General features: G+C 55.0%; 6 protein-coding genes across 6 annotated transcripts; 1 reads left to right on the top strand and 5 right to left on the bottom strand.

Moving 5' to 3' along the window:
* Nucleotides 1-477: 477 nt before the first annotated feature.
* Nucleotides 478-3,021, bottom strand: PRP4 (U4/U6 small nuclear ribonucleoprotein prp4; the record flags this gene model as incomplete). The annotated part of the gene is made up of 2 exons (XM_064802826.1): nucleotides 478-2,209; nucleotides 2,261-3,021. 2 exons carry the CDS (start codon nucleotides 3,019-3,021, stop codon nucleotides 478-480), a joined length of 2,493 nt encoding a protein of 830 aa, XP_064658951.1.
* Nucleotides 3,022-3,716: 695 nt separating this feature from the next.
* On the bottom strand, nucleotides 3,717-5,444 carry LTR77_005581 (uncharacterized protein; the record flags this gene model as incomplete). The annotated part of the gene is made up of 2 exons (XM_064802825.1): nucleotides 3,717-4,030; nucleotides 4,079-5,444. The coding sequence occupies 2 exons, from the start codon at nucleotides 5,442-5,444 to the stop codon at nucleotides 3,717-3,719; spliced, it is 1,680 nt and encodes a 559-aa protein (XP_064658950.1).
* A 3,594-nt stretch (nucleotides 5,445-9,038) lies between these two features.
* LTR77_005580 (uncharacterized protein) lies at nucleotides 9,039-9,682 on the bottom strand (the record flags this gene model as incomplete). Its single annotated transcript, XM_064802824.1, has 3 exons — nucleotides 9,039-9,181; nucleotides 9,247-9,607; nucleotides 9,662-9,682. The coding sequence occupies 3 exons, from the start codon at nucleotides 9,680-9,682 to the stop codon at nucleotides 9,039-9,041; spliced, it is 525 nt and encodes a 174-aa protein (XP_064658949.1).
* Nucleotides 9,683-9,864: 182 nt separating this feature from the next.
* IES6 (chromatin-remodeling complex subunit ies6) lies at nucleotides 9,865-10,640 on the top strand (the record flags this gene model as incomplete). Its single annotated transcript, XM_064802823.1, has 2 exons — nucleotides 9,865-10,448; nucleotides 10,613-10,640. 2 exons carry the CDS (start codon nucleotides 9,865-9,867, stop codon nucleotides 10,638-10,640), a joined length of 612 nt encoding a protein of 203 aa, XP_064658948.1.
* Nucleotides 10,641-10,719: 79 nt separating this feature from the next.
* Nucleotides 10,720-12,042, bottom strand: LTR77_005578 (uncharacterized protein; the record flags this gene model as incomplete). The annotated part of the gene is made up of 6 exons (XM_064802822.1): nucleotides 10,720-10,908; nucleotides 10,971-11,225; nucleotides 11,292-11,303; nucleotides 11,360-11,646; nucleotides 11,712-11,754; nucleotides 11,812-12,042. The coding sequence occupies 6 exons, from the start codon at nucleotides 12,040-12,042 to the stop codon at nucleotides 10,720-10,722; spliced, it is 1,017 nt and encodes a 338-aa protein (XP_064658947.1).
* An 825-nt stretch (nucleotides 12,043-12,867) lies between these two features.
* LTR77_005577 (uncharacterized protein) lies at nucleotides 12,868-13,607 on the bottom strand (the record flags this gene model as incomplete). Its single annotated transcript, XM_064802821.1, has 3 exons — nucleotides 12,868-12,979; nucleotides 13,047-13,282; nucleotides 13,335-13,607. The coding sequence occupies 3 exons, from the start codon at nucleotides 13,605-13,607 to the stop codon at nucleotides 12,868-12,870; spliced, it is 621 nt and encodes a 206-aa protein (XP_064658946.1).
* Between the last annotated feature and the right edge of the window lie 585 nt (nucleotides 13,608-14,192).

Here is a 14,192-nt window from a genome sequence, read left to right as displayed (position 1 = left end):
GTGCGACCACGTCTGGATCCAGCTGCATGCATAACGACACGTGAGACCGCGAGTGAGACAGCGCTTCTTGTACCACCAAGCTGGAAGTGAACTGCCGGCTACCGGCACTATGGTGTCAAGAATGTTCCAATGGCCAGCCTATGCTGTAACTGACAAACTGGGACGGTGCTGTCGCACGGAACGATCAGGATGAACGGGGAGTACCAAGGCCGCAACACCTGTGACACCGCGGAAGCTTGGATGCGAAGACAAGGTGACAGTTGACTGGACCACTATCTTGAATTGCAGCCCTACCAGTGTTACGATACGGTTGCTGTGCAACATAGTCGAATTGAACGTTGATGAAGCTGCTTCTGCCATATCCCACTGTGCTGCTCTCTACCGTCCACAGGCTCATGCTGTGCCCCTCTCGTCCCTCGATGTCGATGCGTCAATGCCCACTTCCGTGTCGCTCCTTGACGTATCCTCAAACCATCCTCATCTCATCCGCGGAACATTCATGGCCACCTTCACCGTAGGTGCCGCCTTCTCCGGCTGCTGTGTGCCGTGCGTGATGAAGCCGTGTCTGAGCGCCTCGTTTGGACTTACTCTTCGAGCCGGATCCAGTTGCAGACACTTGTCCATGAGATCCACGAACGCAGCATGCTCCTTAATCTCCTCCGGCTTCATGCCTTTGGTTGTGCCAGAGAGCCGAGACCGAAGATCTTTGCCAGCTCCAGTCTTGTTGAAGTTGATCTGACGCATCGTCGCTTTGCCAGTGATCTTGTCACGCTCCTGAGAGAAGAAGTTGCCGTCGAAATCGAAGTGCCTGTCTGCAAGTGTCGACTTCTTGAGCATACGCATCGGAAACTTGCCACGGCATTCTTGCACAGCACGGAGCATCTGATTGTTGTCGGCGCCAGCAAACAAGATGCGTCCTGTGTAGAGCTCGAAGAGCGTGCATCCGATCGACCACATGTCGATGGAATAGTCGAAGGGCATTCCTAGGATCACTTCAGGCGCGCGGTAGAAGCGTGACACCAGGTATGGTGTGACTTCTGCATCCTCTGCGAAAGAAGCGGTTCCGAGATCGCAAATCTTCAGCAAGTTCCGCTTTTCGCTCACAAGGATGTTGTCCGGCTTGAGATCGGCGTGGAGGATCTGGCATTTCTTCAGGTGGCTGAGTGCGAGGAACATCTGCTGTGCATACGACCTGATGGCTTTGAGATTGAGGCCAACGTTGCGGCCGAACTTCTTCAGGACCTCGCGCAGATCTGCACTCAGATTCTCGAATACGAGGCACAGGTGGCCCTTGTGCTCGAATTGGCGCAGCAGGCGAATGATGTGCTTCTTGTCGTCCTGGTCGTTCTGGTTGAGTAGCTCAAGCATCTCCATCTCCTTCTGGCCTGCCTTGTACATCGTCTCATTGTTGCAAGCGATCTTGACAGCCACCGTGGCACCGGTCTGCGTGTCTTGAGCGCGCACTACCGTTGCGAACGTACCTTTGCCTATCTGTTGCTGCACAGCATAGCGTCCATCCAGCAGCTCGCCAAGAATGATGCGGTAGTGACCGTCTGGATAATCCCAATTGTCAAGTAAGCTAGCATCGAGTGCCTTCGCTTGTTTTGTCGTCGCCGCGGCAGCAGGCTTCGCTGTAGCATCGGCTGGTGCGAACATGTCGTCGTCATCGTCGTCCTCCGCAAACATGTCGAACTCCTTTGCCTTCTGTGCCACTGCAGCAGGTGCTTCGGTTACCTCAGCATCGACGCCGTTTGCAACGTCGTCTTGGAGATCCTGACGCTTGTGATCCGGACGGTCTTCCTGCATGTCCAGGTTGGGGTCGTAATCAGCAGCTGATGGTCCATCTTCCTCATGCCCGGCACTGTCAGCGTTGCGGCGGTCGACAAGCTCTTCATCGTTGGTGACGGCGAAAGCGGCTGGAGAGCCAGGCGGCGAATCCTTCTGCGTAGTGCTTGGCGAATCCATAGACGAAGGCGGCGACTGCTGTGCTGAAGGGCCACCGCTGCTGTCGTGAAGCGGTGTTGACGGAGCTGACGCCTGGGTGTGTTCCAGAGCTTGAACAAGTAGAGGTGGGTTACCTTTGTGCCGAGCTTTGATGGCCTCCCGGCGTTTGCGTCGTTGCTCGATGAGCTCGGATTCACTGAGGGTTTGCTTGGGCTCTGTGGAATCTTCTGTCATTTCTGAATCTTGCTTGATGATACCATTACCACTGTAAGTCAGGTCAGCTTTGATTGAACAAGCATATGTAGTGTCAACTGACCTCTGCTGTGTGCCACTCTGGCGCTTCGTGTTTGCGTGCTGTGAGAGTGACATTTTGAGCTTAGTGTCTTTCTGCGCATGTGACGATGGTGGGAAGGACTCGCGTTCATCAAGTGCACCTTTGCCAGCGTCCAGCTTGTCATGATTGCCCGTGACGTCTTTCATAGAGTCCTGGGGCGGTTGTGCTGTGCTGTGGCGGAATGGCGATCTACTGCGGTCTCTCCCACGCCTGCGGTCACGTCCGTTGCTGTAGAGAGGCTCGCGCGCGACAGATTCGAGTGGGTCATCGTACGGGACGTGACGTCTCGGCGAGACAGGTCGATCGAGGTCTGCGTATGGACGCCGCGAACGACGTTCTTGATCTTTCGAGAACGGCTCGTCTTCGTAGTAGGTCTTGAAGCGTCGCGAATCGGACACATCTTTCCGACCGTAGTGGTCGTCTTCCCGTTTGCGCTTGTCACCATTGCTCGATCTGTCCGCACGGTAAGGTGACCTTGACCGGCTCCTGTCCCTCTTGGTTCTCACTCCGCCTGGCACGTCATTGCCCATGCTCCCACCCCGCCTCGAATGATAGTACGACTCTTTCTCCAGCCCTTCCATCCTAGCAGATTGCGAAGTCCGAGATGAAGACCCGTGTGGAAGTCTGGCCGAATTGTTAACCTTGCTGTCTCGTGCTGCGTTTGTACTCGTGCTAATTGCCTTCTCCTCGTCCCCGCTGACGATCTCGCCTTCCGACAGAGGCGATGGCGAGCGCGGGCTCATCTTGCCGTCCGAACGAAGGCGCAGCCCGCAAGACGAGGCCCTACTCAAGATTGCAGTATTGCAAATGCGTTAGCCGATCTGTCACTGCAGCAAGTGTGTCTTGTGGTTCGCATCGAACCCAGTGTGGAGATGTTCCTCACAGGTTTGATGGTTTTGCTCTGTCGCCCGCAGGCTTGTCGAGTGGTCGCGCGCGCCGTGATATCGACGGCGGGCAGGTTCAAAGAGGATGTGCAAGCAGGTGCCGACGATGTGTATCAGTGAGGTTGCGCTTGCGGTGCAGTCTCTGTCGATTCAAGTCGTTGAAGCTCAAGTGTGATAACCGGCACGTGATCGGTACACAGAATACACAAGTACCAGATATACAGCAAGAAGTAGAAGACATGAGAGCACAATGAGCTTTCATACATGTACCTTAAGGGAGGTTCACGGAGGCGAGCACTCGGCTTAGAATATGCTAACGAAGAGCAAGCCAATACAGCGCCATGCTACGATACCCTCAAAGTTCCATCCCAGGCCTCCATAGCCATCCCATCCAATGCCAGGGGTATCTCATATACTTGCAATCCCCGTAACGCCATGCCCCTCAACGAATGCTCTCAATCCGCTCAATGCAGCGCCAAAGCAATGATCCCCTTCTCATCCAGTAGACCTGCTCGTCAGCATCCGACGGCAACCCCGGAAAATGCCCTCCTGGCTCAGTTGGGGCGTCTCATCGCAGTGGGAAGCGGCAACGTGTTTGGAGAGGACATTCGGAGCCGGCGTCGGTGGATGGCGCGACGCTGAGAATGGGAAAGCTTACTCCGCTTGCCTTTGCCGCCTTTCTCGGTGGCCTCCCTCTTTGCCTTCGATTCGCGGTCCCGAGCAGCGATCCACTCAAGCAGCTTCCCGTTCCCAAATCGCGGCAGCTCCTCTGTTGGCTTGGGTGATTCAAGCTTTGTCACTACATGCATTTCCTCATAATCGGAACTGTCCGAGCCCCACTCCAAAGCCATCTTCCCCGCGCTGAGAGCTGCCATCGTGTTGCATGATACAAAGGTAAGGCCGGGACGTCTCTAACCTTCCAGCTCGCCTTCTTCTCTGTCGCTGCTCTTAGGCTTCTCGTCTTGAACAGTTGGATCCTCGGCTTTGACGGCTGCGACTTCCTGCTTGTTGCCGGTCTCCACGCGCTTGGCTTCTTCCTCGTGCTTGACGTCGCGAGACCCTGGTGCTTCGTCTTTCACAGCTTTCGCTTCACCTCCGGCCTTCGCGACTCCATTCTCCAGCCGTGGACGCTTGCTCTCGGGCTCTTCAGATTTGACGCCATTTGCATGGTTGCCATTGGCCTGTAATGAAGACGAAGTCGGTGGACCATCTGGCTCCGGCTCTCGCTCACGCTTCACACCAGCAGCACTGGCATTGCTAAGCCGCCTTTCGCTACCAGGAGGAGGCTGAGAAGCAGCAGGCGATGTGTTGTCCTGCACCTGATCTTCTTTCAGCCTGGTGCGTTCCCCAAGATCGGCTTCACCATCGCCAGGTGTCAGGAGACCTACATATATGCTCCCATCGCCCTCTGCGTTGCCGCCCACGGAAACGCCGTTGATCTTATTAGATGTCGGATCGTAGTTTGTGCACATGAATTCGATCGCCTTTCGGAGGTCTTTTAATCTCACGTGCTGTGCTTCCCACCATGATCTTCCTTTCGAATCGTCCGGTAATGAAACATCGCTGTACCTGCACGCTGCATATAGTGCGGCGATGGCGATCGTGCGACTGCTGCACAGTAGGCATAGCTGTGTATTGCTGCTGTCCGTCACGAAGCTCCACGCTGCGTTCCGTAACCGCTTGTTGTGCTCGATGCCGTAGTACTTCAGCATCTCGAATAGCTGTCTATGCGGACTCTCCACGGTAAAATCGAAGCATATTGTCTCCATCAGCACATCCTCGTTGTACAGTACACAGTCTTTCCACTTCCACCAATCCTTGTTCTGCTCGTCGATGATGAGGTTCGGATTCTTCTGTGCCACGCGGCAAAACGCCAATATAAGTTCCTTCATCTTGCGGCTGCTCTCCTCCACTTTGGCAGCAACGAATAGTGCAGTCGCAGCCGACTGGAAGTGATGTAGTCTGGGTATGCCATTGCGCTCCTTCTTGAGACTCGCGCGCATAAGGAATCGTTGGAAGAATATCGCAGCCGTGGAGAGGGTGAGTTGCGGTAGCTTGAGCATGACGCCAACTTGAATGATGAAGTTGACGCCCTTTGCACGAGTGTCTTTCTCATCGGCCTGGCTCATGCCATCCTGGATTGAAGGCGTGTTGGCCAGCTCTGCCTCGGAGAAGATCCATTGCGCCTCCGCCTCTGCGAGCACTCGATTGGGTGACTTGGGTCGCTCTTTTCGCGCTGGATGTGTCGACGGGAGGTGTTTGGTATCTGATGGCGGCGGCATGGCCGCGCAGGTTGAGTAATGAGGCAGGAGGCGTGGTTGGTGTGTCGTTCAAGGTGCGGAAGGTGATGGAAGTCGGAGCCTCGATGCGCCGCAGCACGCTGTTGCCGGTCTATTCGTGATATTGTCGTATACTGTCGCGATCCATGGGCAGGAGTGTTGCCTCCGCCTTCTCGAAGCTCGAGGCCGTCGTTGAATGAAGGGATGGGTGGTAACACGACGTCGAAGTGAAGTGAGGCCAGATATGCGTGGTCTCGAACGTGCCTCCGGTCTCGAAGCTTATGGCATGCTGAGGCGTAGTTTTGGTCACAGCATCTCGCTGGACGATTATTCACGTTCAATCTCCAAGCCAGACTTAAAGGCTCATTCTTAAGCACACAGACTCAAGAACACCGCCAAGATGCCTTCAGGTCAAGGAGGCAAGTCTTGCTCAATACTGCCGCGGACACTGCGACTAACTTACGGCAGCCGGAACCAACCCGATCCACAACAAGAAGCCGAAGAAGAAGCCGGCTGATGAAGAGGACGAGAGTGAGAAGGCATACAAGTTGAAGCAGGCTGCAGGTCGGTAGAGGGGTGCTATTTCATACGAGGGAGAAGGCGCTGACCATGGTGCTGTGTGACAGACAAGAAAGCTCGCGAGGAAATGGCCAAAAAGGTAGGCTGCGTTTGGGGACATTGCTCGCGAAACAGAGCTGACGATGTCACAGGCCGGAGGCAAGGGACCCATGAACTCGGGCAACCAAGGTGAGGCGGTGTCTCTGTCATGCTGACGGACAACAACGTACTGACGGGGAAATGAAGGCATTAAGAAGAGTGGGAAGAAGTGAGGAATGGAGCGGCTACAGCTGGTGAACGAAGCATGAGACGGGCACGAGCCCAATGAGATATGGGAGGCATGACAGCGATTGGAGTCAGGTGCTTTGAGATACCATGAGTGGCGGCTTCATCATTACATCTTCACATGTCCCTGCTAATCCATTCCTCATGGTGAGCAACCGCGCCTCTCCTCCGTCCTAAGCGTTCGAAATCCAGGCCAGCGTGTACTTCTCCTCTCGTGCTCCTTCGTAAGTCGGGGAAAGGACTCGTTGATGTGATCGCTTCTGCCGCCAGCTTTCTTATTCCAGGTCGTTCGTGTTGAGGTCTCGGTCCGATATTCGAAGATAGAGCCAACCACCGAAGAGAGGTTTCTCTGACTTTGGCCCCAGTGCTGGTGCCTTCAGTTGCGCCCCATACTACTTGTAGGAATGTTCGCCCTTTCTTCTACTGCATGTAGACTTTTAGTCGTCAGGTAGCGAAACCGCGTATCTACCTACATCCATCCCCAGTACTTCACCAGCCTACTCGCAAACCAACCGAGCAGCTTGTTACTGATCACATCCTTATGCCGACTATTGTCGAGAACCCTATAGCCTTTCTTCGCGGTGAACATCTTCGGTCTCCTGGCTGGGCCAGTAGAAGACAGGAATTATCATCTGGCTGTGGCTTACTGAGAACAATCCATCTCCTGAACTTTGCTCCCCCCTACTGATGATATGGTCCTTCGCCAAAACGCTCTTACGAAGGTCCATCTGCCACATCCGGAGGTCTCTGTCACCGACGTAGGATTGTTCATGCTGTATCTATTCATGTCGCTCGGCTCTTGATCGTAGGTCAAGATCGTCTGGTTGATGTTGAGCGCGCAGATGAACTCGATGGGCGACCGCGTGCCCTGGACTGTCGAGGAGGTAGAAAGATCCGTCGCCGAAGTAGTCGTGGGCTTTCAACCGTCCGATTTGGAGGTCTTGCGGATCGTCGAAGTGCACCTCTCGCAGCAGTCTGGTATCTCCGTATACTTCTCGTAAAGCTCGATGTCTGCTAGTGAAACTGGTAGCCAGGCATTGCGTAGGATATTGTCAGGTGATACGGCACTTTGCTTGCCTGTTCTTCGCGTTTAGGAGCTTTCCGTTGGCTGGACGTCGTTGACAGTATCCGACACGGTGTAGTGATGAGGCTGGGGCAGTTGGAAGTGAGCGCGTGAAGTCCCGAGTGAGTTGCTCACACTGAGCCGTCAGAGGACACGCCAGTCTACCAGGTCAGAGCAGGAGCATGAAACCCAAGGCTTGTAAGTTCCGCCGAAACCTTCAGTACTCGACTGCGTAAGCGTCATTGCGATGAATTGAGAGCCTACGGTGAGTGAACGTGAACATGAGCTTCCTCTCCAGGCCACAGTGAACATACTGCGACATGATGAAAAAGGTTGACCACCAAAAAATCCGCCGTACGCGGCCCCGAAGGAGAACGATAGCACTAGACTACCGCGCTGTGCAATACAGAGTCTAGTGCTAGGTGAGTGGCATGCTTGAGCGCCGTCACCACAACAAGGTAAGTATGCCAAGAACAATCAAAAAGTTGCAGGACGAAGTTCGAAGATTTATGTTATTCAAACGGCGCTAAACTAGCGTCCCCAGGGCGGTGAGGATACTGCCACAGAGGGTTGGAAGCATCACGTGGTTTCACATGACAGACGTCCCAGTGAACCGTGCGGAGATTGCAAGCTGAAGGGCGGAGAAGCAATGTCCGAACGGACGGAGAACGGGAAAGCCATAGGCGATATCAGATAGAAGAGCCAAAAATGAGAGGGTATGATTGCAAGGCGAGCTGTTGTGGCAAGCTATCGTCGAGTCTCCCATGGCCTGGCGAAACCTGACAGACCCGAACGTTACCGTGCAAGCGATGTGGAAGAGCGGAGAAGGAACTCAACAAGCCACCTCGTCCAGAGGCCAGAAGAATTCCTCTCCAGAACCCCGGCGAGGATTTATATGCGCATGCCCGTTGCGCTATAGCCTTGAGAATTCTCTCTCGGGCGGAGAAGAGGTTGCCTCCAGAGGCCGCTGCGAGGAGCTGGGACGCGTCCTCCGGGACGTCGATATAACCGGGCAGGCTCGTTATTCGACGTTTCAATTGAAATGTGGCGTGGATATAGCGTTCACTGCCTCTTTGACGACGGATGAGGATTTGCTGCCTTTCGTCGACTGCCGGAAGTTATACAGACATAGTTTTGCTCAGGAGAACATTTTCTTGGAAAATTCAGGAAGGTTTGAAGCGGTAGTGCAAGGAGAGTCTCCAATGAAAAGCTACATGACAAACCACCTACGACTTCGTGGGGGACTAACGGCGGTATGATTAGTCGGCGTACCTTCGAAAACTTGTTTGTGATAGCTTGACTGAGGCTTCGCCTCGAATGCTCGTTGTTGCTTCGGCGGGTTGTCTCTGGTTTCGTCAAATTCGCCATCCGTCTTCTCCTGTAAATGCATCGTACTATACACTGAGCCCCCACCGCCCATGGCGAAAAGAACGCCGCGCTATGCTCTCGTACAAAATATCAACATAGGACGGATGCTGACCGCCAACTGGGCGGCGGCTTCATTCCATCTCCGATAAGCCCTCGACTGTCCCGTCATCGGCTTGACTCGTGGTTTCGGATGACTTGTACCCAGACGCTTTACCCGGAAGCTGCACACTGCAGACTTGTCCGGCAAGTTGGACCTCGATCAGTACCCGCGATCTGCAACCCGCGGAGAGCCCTCTTTCACACTCGATGCTGAGGATTCAAGATCATTGCGGTGCTGCCTGCGATGGCTCCACGGGCTGGGATGCCGTTCGTAAAGTCTCCTGAACCTGCGGGAGCCCAGATATTCGTGATTCTCGTCCAAGTCTTAGGATGTTCTGCTTGTAAGGATGATAGGGGCCCTCGAAGCCTGTATCAGTCGTCAGTTTCACATTCTCCATCTTCCACCTTGTATAAAGACAGCAGCCCACTCACACTTCAATCTCGCCATCCGATCGTCTCTTAACCGATTCTTCGGCAGCATCCCTCGTACCGCCCTCCTCAGCACCTCCCCTCCACCCCACTTCTCCTGCATCTTCTCCATCGTAATTTCTTTGAGCGAGCCAGGTCTTGTTGTGTGCGAGTAGTACTTCTTCTGCTGCATCTTCTTGCCCGTCACATGCAGGTCCTTGCAGCCGGTGCAGACGACGTAGTCGCCGCAGTCGGTGCTGGGGTTGTAGATCGGTTTGTGCTTGCCCATGAGTACGATGGCGATTTGACTGGCAATGCGGCCGAGGGGTCGAGGGTCTGATGAGAGGTCGCATTGATGCCAGGCGCGCGAGTAGGCGAGGCGGGTCTGGCGGTAGGTTAGTTGAATGACGCTATCAGTGACGAGCTGGATGTGACATACCTTGCCCACGTATTGAGACATGATCGCAACGCCCTCGCTTTTAGAGACTAAAATGAGTCGCAAAGATGCGGAAAGATGCGTGATGGTATGAATGGAGGTTGCGGAGTTCTCGGGGGTGCCCGCTGAGGCCAGGCTCCCAGAGGACGACCACGATTGGACCTCATCTTCTAAACATTCCACCAACACCACTTTAAACACCCAATATGGCGCCCATCACTACCGCGAGCAATGAAGAAACCCACGCCGCGCTGCTCGACAGCCTGGACATGCACAAGATCCACAAACCCTTCCGCAACCCCAACTGGCGACCAGCGCAGCGCCGAAACAAGAACCTCAAGCAGATCCTCTCCGAAGCGCAGCGCACGCAGCAGAGCATGATCAACACGCAGCAGAACTCTGGCGCGAGTACACCTCTACCAGCAACAGACGGCAGCACGACACCGACATTGCATCCCAACCCTGCACAGGCGAGCCAGGACTTGAGCAGGCTGGTTCTGGAGAAGAATATGAAGCAGCAGCAGAACGGCGCGCAAGGAGGAGCTACGACGCCGGGAGGACTGGCCGTTCCTGGCGCGGGGCCGAGTGTGACCTACACCAGTATTGCTGCGGCGCCGTCGTTGAAGCCGAAGAAGAAGTACTGCGATATCACTGGGCTGCCAGCAAAGTACAGAGACCCGAAGACAGGGCTCAACTACGTCAACGCCGAAGTCTATACGGTTATCAAGGGCTTGACGACGGGACAGGTGCAGGAGTATCTGGCGGCGAGAGGAGCCAATACGGTCTTGAAGTGAGGTCGGATGGCTGGATTACGTCTTTTCGCAAATTACCTTTCGACATACCCTTGTATCATCATGAGCATGTGGAGGAGGCAACATAATTCAGCAAGCGGTGACCGGACGAAGCGCTCACTCGAAACCCAATGAAAACTGACTCTGTCACACTCTTACGCAGGGAGGTTCTGGGGTATCTTTCAGGCTAAAGCTATCGTGGTACATCACCAGGCTGTGTACCCCCCGTCAATCACGACATGTGATCCTACAAGAACGAAGGCGGAAGGATCAGCTGTGGCCCGTACAGGTGGAAGGCTGCGTCCGCCAGAACTTACCGGTCATGAATGATGAAGCATCACTCAGCATGAACAGCGCTGCTCCTCGATACTCTCTAGGCTCTGAGATGCGTCCCATCATGTTCTCACGCTCCCACAGCTCTCGCAGATGCGGATCATCGTCGAAGTTCTTGCGGACCATCTACCGCCCAAAGTCAGTCGAACTGGGTCAGAATAGCACGAGGCGAACATGCTTGGACTCACCGGCGTCACGATGTTTCCCGGACACAACACATTCACGCGGATTGGCTTGCCATCAATAATCTTCCCCCACTCCATCGCCAGACTGCGGCCAAGTTGGATCACAGCAGCCTTCGAGGAGTTGTAGACGCTGGCAGTGAAGCCTTTGTTGGCTATCAAACCGCTCATGGATCCTACGAGGAGGATGGAGCCCGGTGTTTGGTGCTTTACCATCGCCCTTGCGCAGCTTACGGCGGAGAGATAGACGCCTCCGTAGTTCTTTGAGACAGCAGAATAAACGGTCAGCATGTCTTCCCACTCTCCCTGTGCTGTCACCTGACCTACGATGTTCATCATCTGCGTGGTAAGTCAGCCGTCAATCGTCAGAAGAATTAAGGTTTCGAACAACGCACCTCTGTGATCTTATGAGGCGGGTATTCCAGCGCAGGCGTTACGTTCTGAACACCGGCAGCCGCGATCAGCCCGTCCATGCGGCCATACTTGCTTGCGATGTCCTCAATGACCGAGTCGAGATTGCTGGCATCCTGCACGTCGACCTGGCGATAATGAAGGCTGCCCTCGAATTTGCCGGCGACGCAACCCTGGGTTTGGTAATACTCCTCTGTCGGCGCTGGCAGGCGGTCGAGACAGTAGACATTACCTCCTGCCTCGACCAAGGCTTCTGCGAGTGTCAACCCGACTGTCCACCTGCCAATGTCAGCATGCGTTCTCCATGTTCTGGTCAGGCCTTATGAGTCGACATACGCCCCTGAGCACCCCCAGTCACAACGAAGACTTTGCCATCGAGCTGTTGTTTTCCGTCAACGATAATCATTCCACTCAACCCAAATCTCGACAAACATACCTCAAACTCCCGGAACCGATGAGGAGCATGCAGCGTAGTTGTGTCCGGTATACGCTGAGCAATCGCAGATGGTCTTCCGCTCTGCGAGGACGAGGATGAAGTCGTCTCTTTGCCGGTGGAAGTGGAGTACGCCGTCCGCTGAAAACGTGGGGAGGCGAATCGGTGCGCGTGGCAAGGACGAACTAATGCAGCTGCCGCTTTGCTGGTAAACCTAGAAATCGTATTCGACATGTTCTCCTTCGCAGTTCAATAATATGGTAGTAGGCATGTGTGTGTGGTGATGTGAAGTGATATGAAATTGCAAGGGACGTGGTATGAGCAAGAAATAGGTCCCAAGGACTTGCCATTGCTGCTTGGCCACGTGCTCACGTGGTCGCACCGGTGGTGCAAGGGTGACGAAGAAAATGCAAAGCGGGCAGCGACGCTCTCTCCTCTCCTCACTTGCATTTTCTCCTCCTCTCGTGACTGGGCGTTCTTGCACCCTACGCGGCACGATGCGCTACGCCACTCAGGGACGACAAGACGACAAGAACGTGTATGCGAGGCGAGGCGGAGGCGGGGTTGAAGGCGGCTCGGCTTCAGCAGCTTCAGGTCTTTGACAGGGTGTTGACTTCGGAGTGAGATACGAAGGTTGGACCAGGTGTGTAGGACTCCGCGCGGACTGGTGTGGTAGAATGATCCTATTCGGCGTCAGCAAGCAGGTTGGAATGTGCCACTGCGACCTACCTAGCTCAACAGGGTCGGCCATATGGTGGGAGCAGTATGATAGGAGCTTTCGCATGCTCTCGGTCCGACACCGCGACGGATCAGAAGAACGTTGCATGCACACACATTGTGAGACGGTAGAAGTGAACAGTGAATCGCGCTACTAAAATTGTTCCATACCAAACATAGGTACAAAGAAGTTCTTCGTACACGACCGCCCCTTTTCCCTCACAATATTGACATTGAAGACACACATTAGATGCTGTATTTGACGGGTCGTGCAACTAATAACCATAAACCTGCCGCTGCTTCGCTAGATCAAGGCCGTTCGATCGAATTGTTGTTGTCCGCTTAGAACATACGGACGGGCGCCTGGAGGGTGGAGCGCTTGGTCGGTGGTGGCGGGGGTGGGCAAGTCGGGGTGAACAGGCCAATGTTGACGAGCCATGCGCCGGAGTTGAACCTGTAGGAAGGATTTAATGTTAGCAGATATCCTCAACGTTCCTAGGCATCGCGCAGTGATGTCGTACTCAGAGTAGACGGTCTTGATCAACCATGGGTTCTGCTTGTCGCCCTTCTGGTACTCGGCCTCGATGACAATGATGCCGGTCACTGGCTCTGGCTCTTGGCCAGGGCCCTGCGAGCGCCAGCGGATGACGACGGTGTCGCAGGTGTGGTAGAGGTTCAGGATCTTGAATGGGATCGTGGGCTGGGCACCCTGGCCGGCCATGAAGTCCTCACGGCCGCTGAAAGTGGGAGCGTTGAGCTATGTTCTCGTTAGCGGCGCATTCCACCCCCAGACATATACCCGGACTCACGTCAACTGGGCCATCCACGCAGCCACCGTTGATCAAGGTGCTGACGGAGGCAGAGTAGTCGACAAAGTCCTCGGTGAAGTGCTCGATCGTCGACGCGTTGCTGTAGTTCTTGATGCTCTGACGGAAGTTGGCAGCAACCTCGGTGGCCTGGTCGTAGGTCATGCACGGCGCCGCATCTTCGTCGCAGGGCTCCTTGGAGCCACGGGCAACGTTGATCGGGTTGGCGAGGGCGGCAACGGCGAAAAGGCCGGCGGCGATGGCGAAGGAGCGCATTATGGCGGAATTAATGGCTTTGTGGCTTTGGAATATAGTGAGAGTGCGAGTGCCGGTTGGAATGAAGCGAGTGACTGAAAGGCACAGAAGCACAGGAAGTTGGCAGGCAAGTTAATCAAGAAAAGACTGGACGTAGCGATTCGGCTAGCAAGAGATACAAGAAGGCGGGCGAGGTGGGAACAGCAAGACACGCCAACCTTTATTTGAAGACAGAACTCTATGCCCCAGAGACAGCCTTGGGCGCCTTGGGGCCATTCGGATCGTCGTCAGGAGACGGCTTGCCAACGGTGCTGGGTGGAGTGAGTTCGGTTGCGGCGCTCGGATGGCACTAAGGTGTGTTGCCGCTGCTCCAGCACCGCGCTTGCCCCAGCGACAGTCGCATCGCCGGCGCTGTGAGTGGTCGGGGGGGTCAACATGAGGCGGGCTGCGCTGGGCGTAAATTGCAGAAGAGAGGGCAAGCTAACCCAGACGGTCGAGGAGAGGGGACTAGTGGAGACATCCTGGCCCTCCTCTGCAATTTCAGCGAAGCTTAGCTGGCAGCGGTGCTGCTGACGGCAGCAAATCAAACGGCCAGTGGAGGTGGCT

The sequence above is a fragment of the Saxophila tyrrhenica genome (genome assembly GCF_035928015.1).
Source record: "Saxophila tyrrhenica strain CCFEE 5935 chromosome Unknown scaffold_8, whole genome shotgun sequence".
Lineage (NCBI taxonomy): Eukaryota > Fungi > Ascomycota > Dothideomycetes > Mycosphaerellales > Extremaceae > Saxophila > Saxophila tyrrhenica.
Note: the sequence above shows the minus strand (reverse complement) of the source record. Positions and strands in the feature narration are given on the sequence as shown.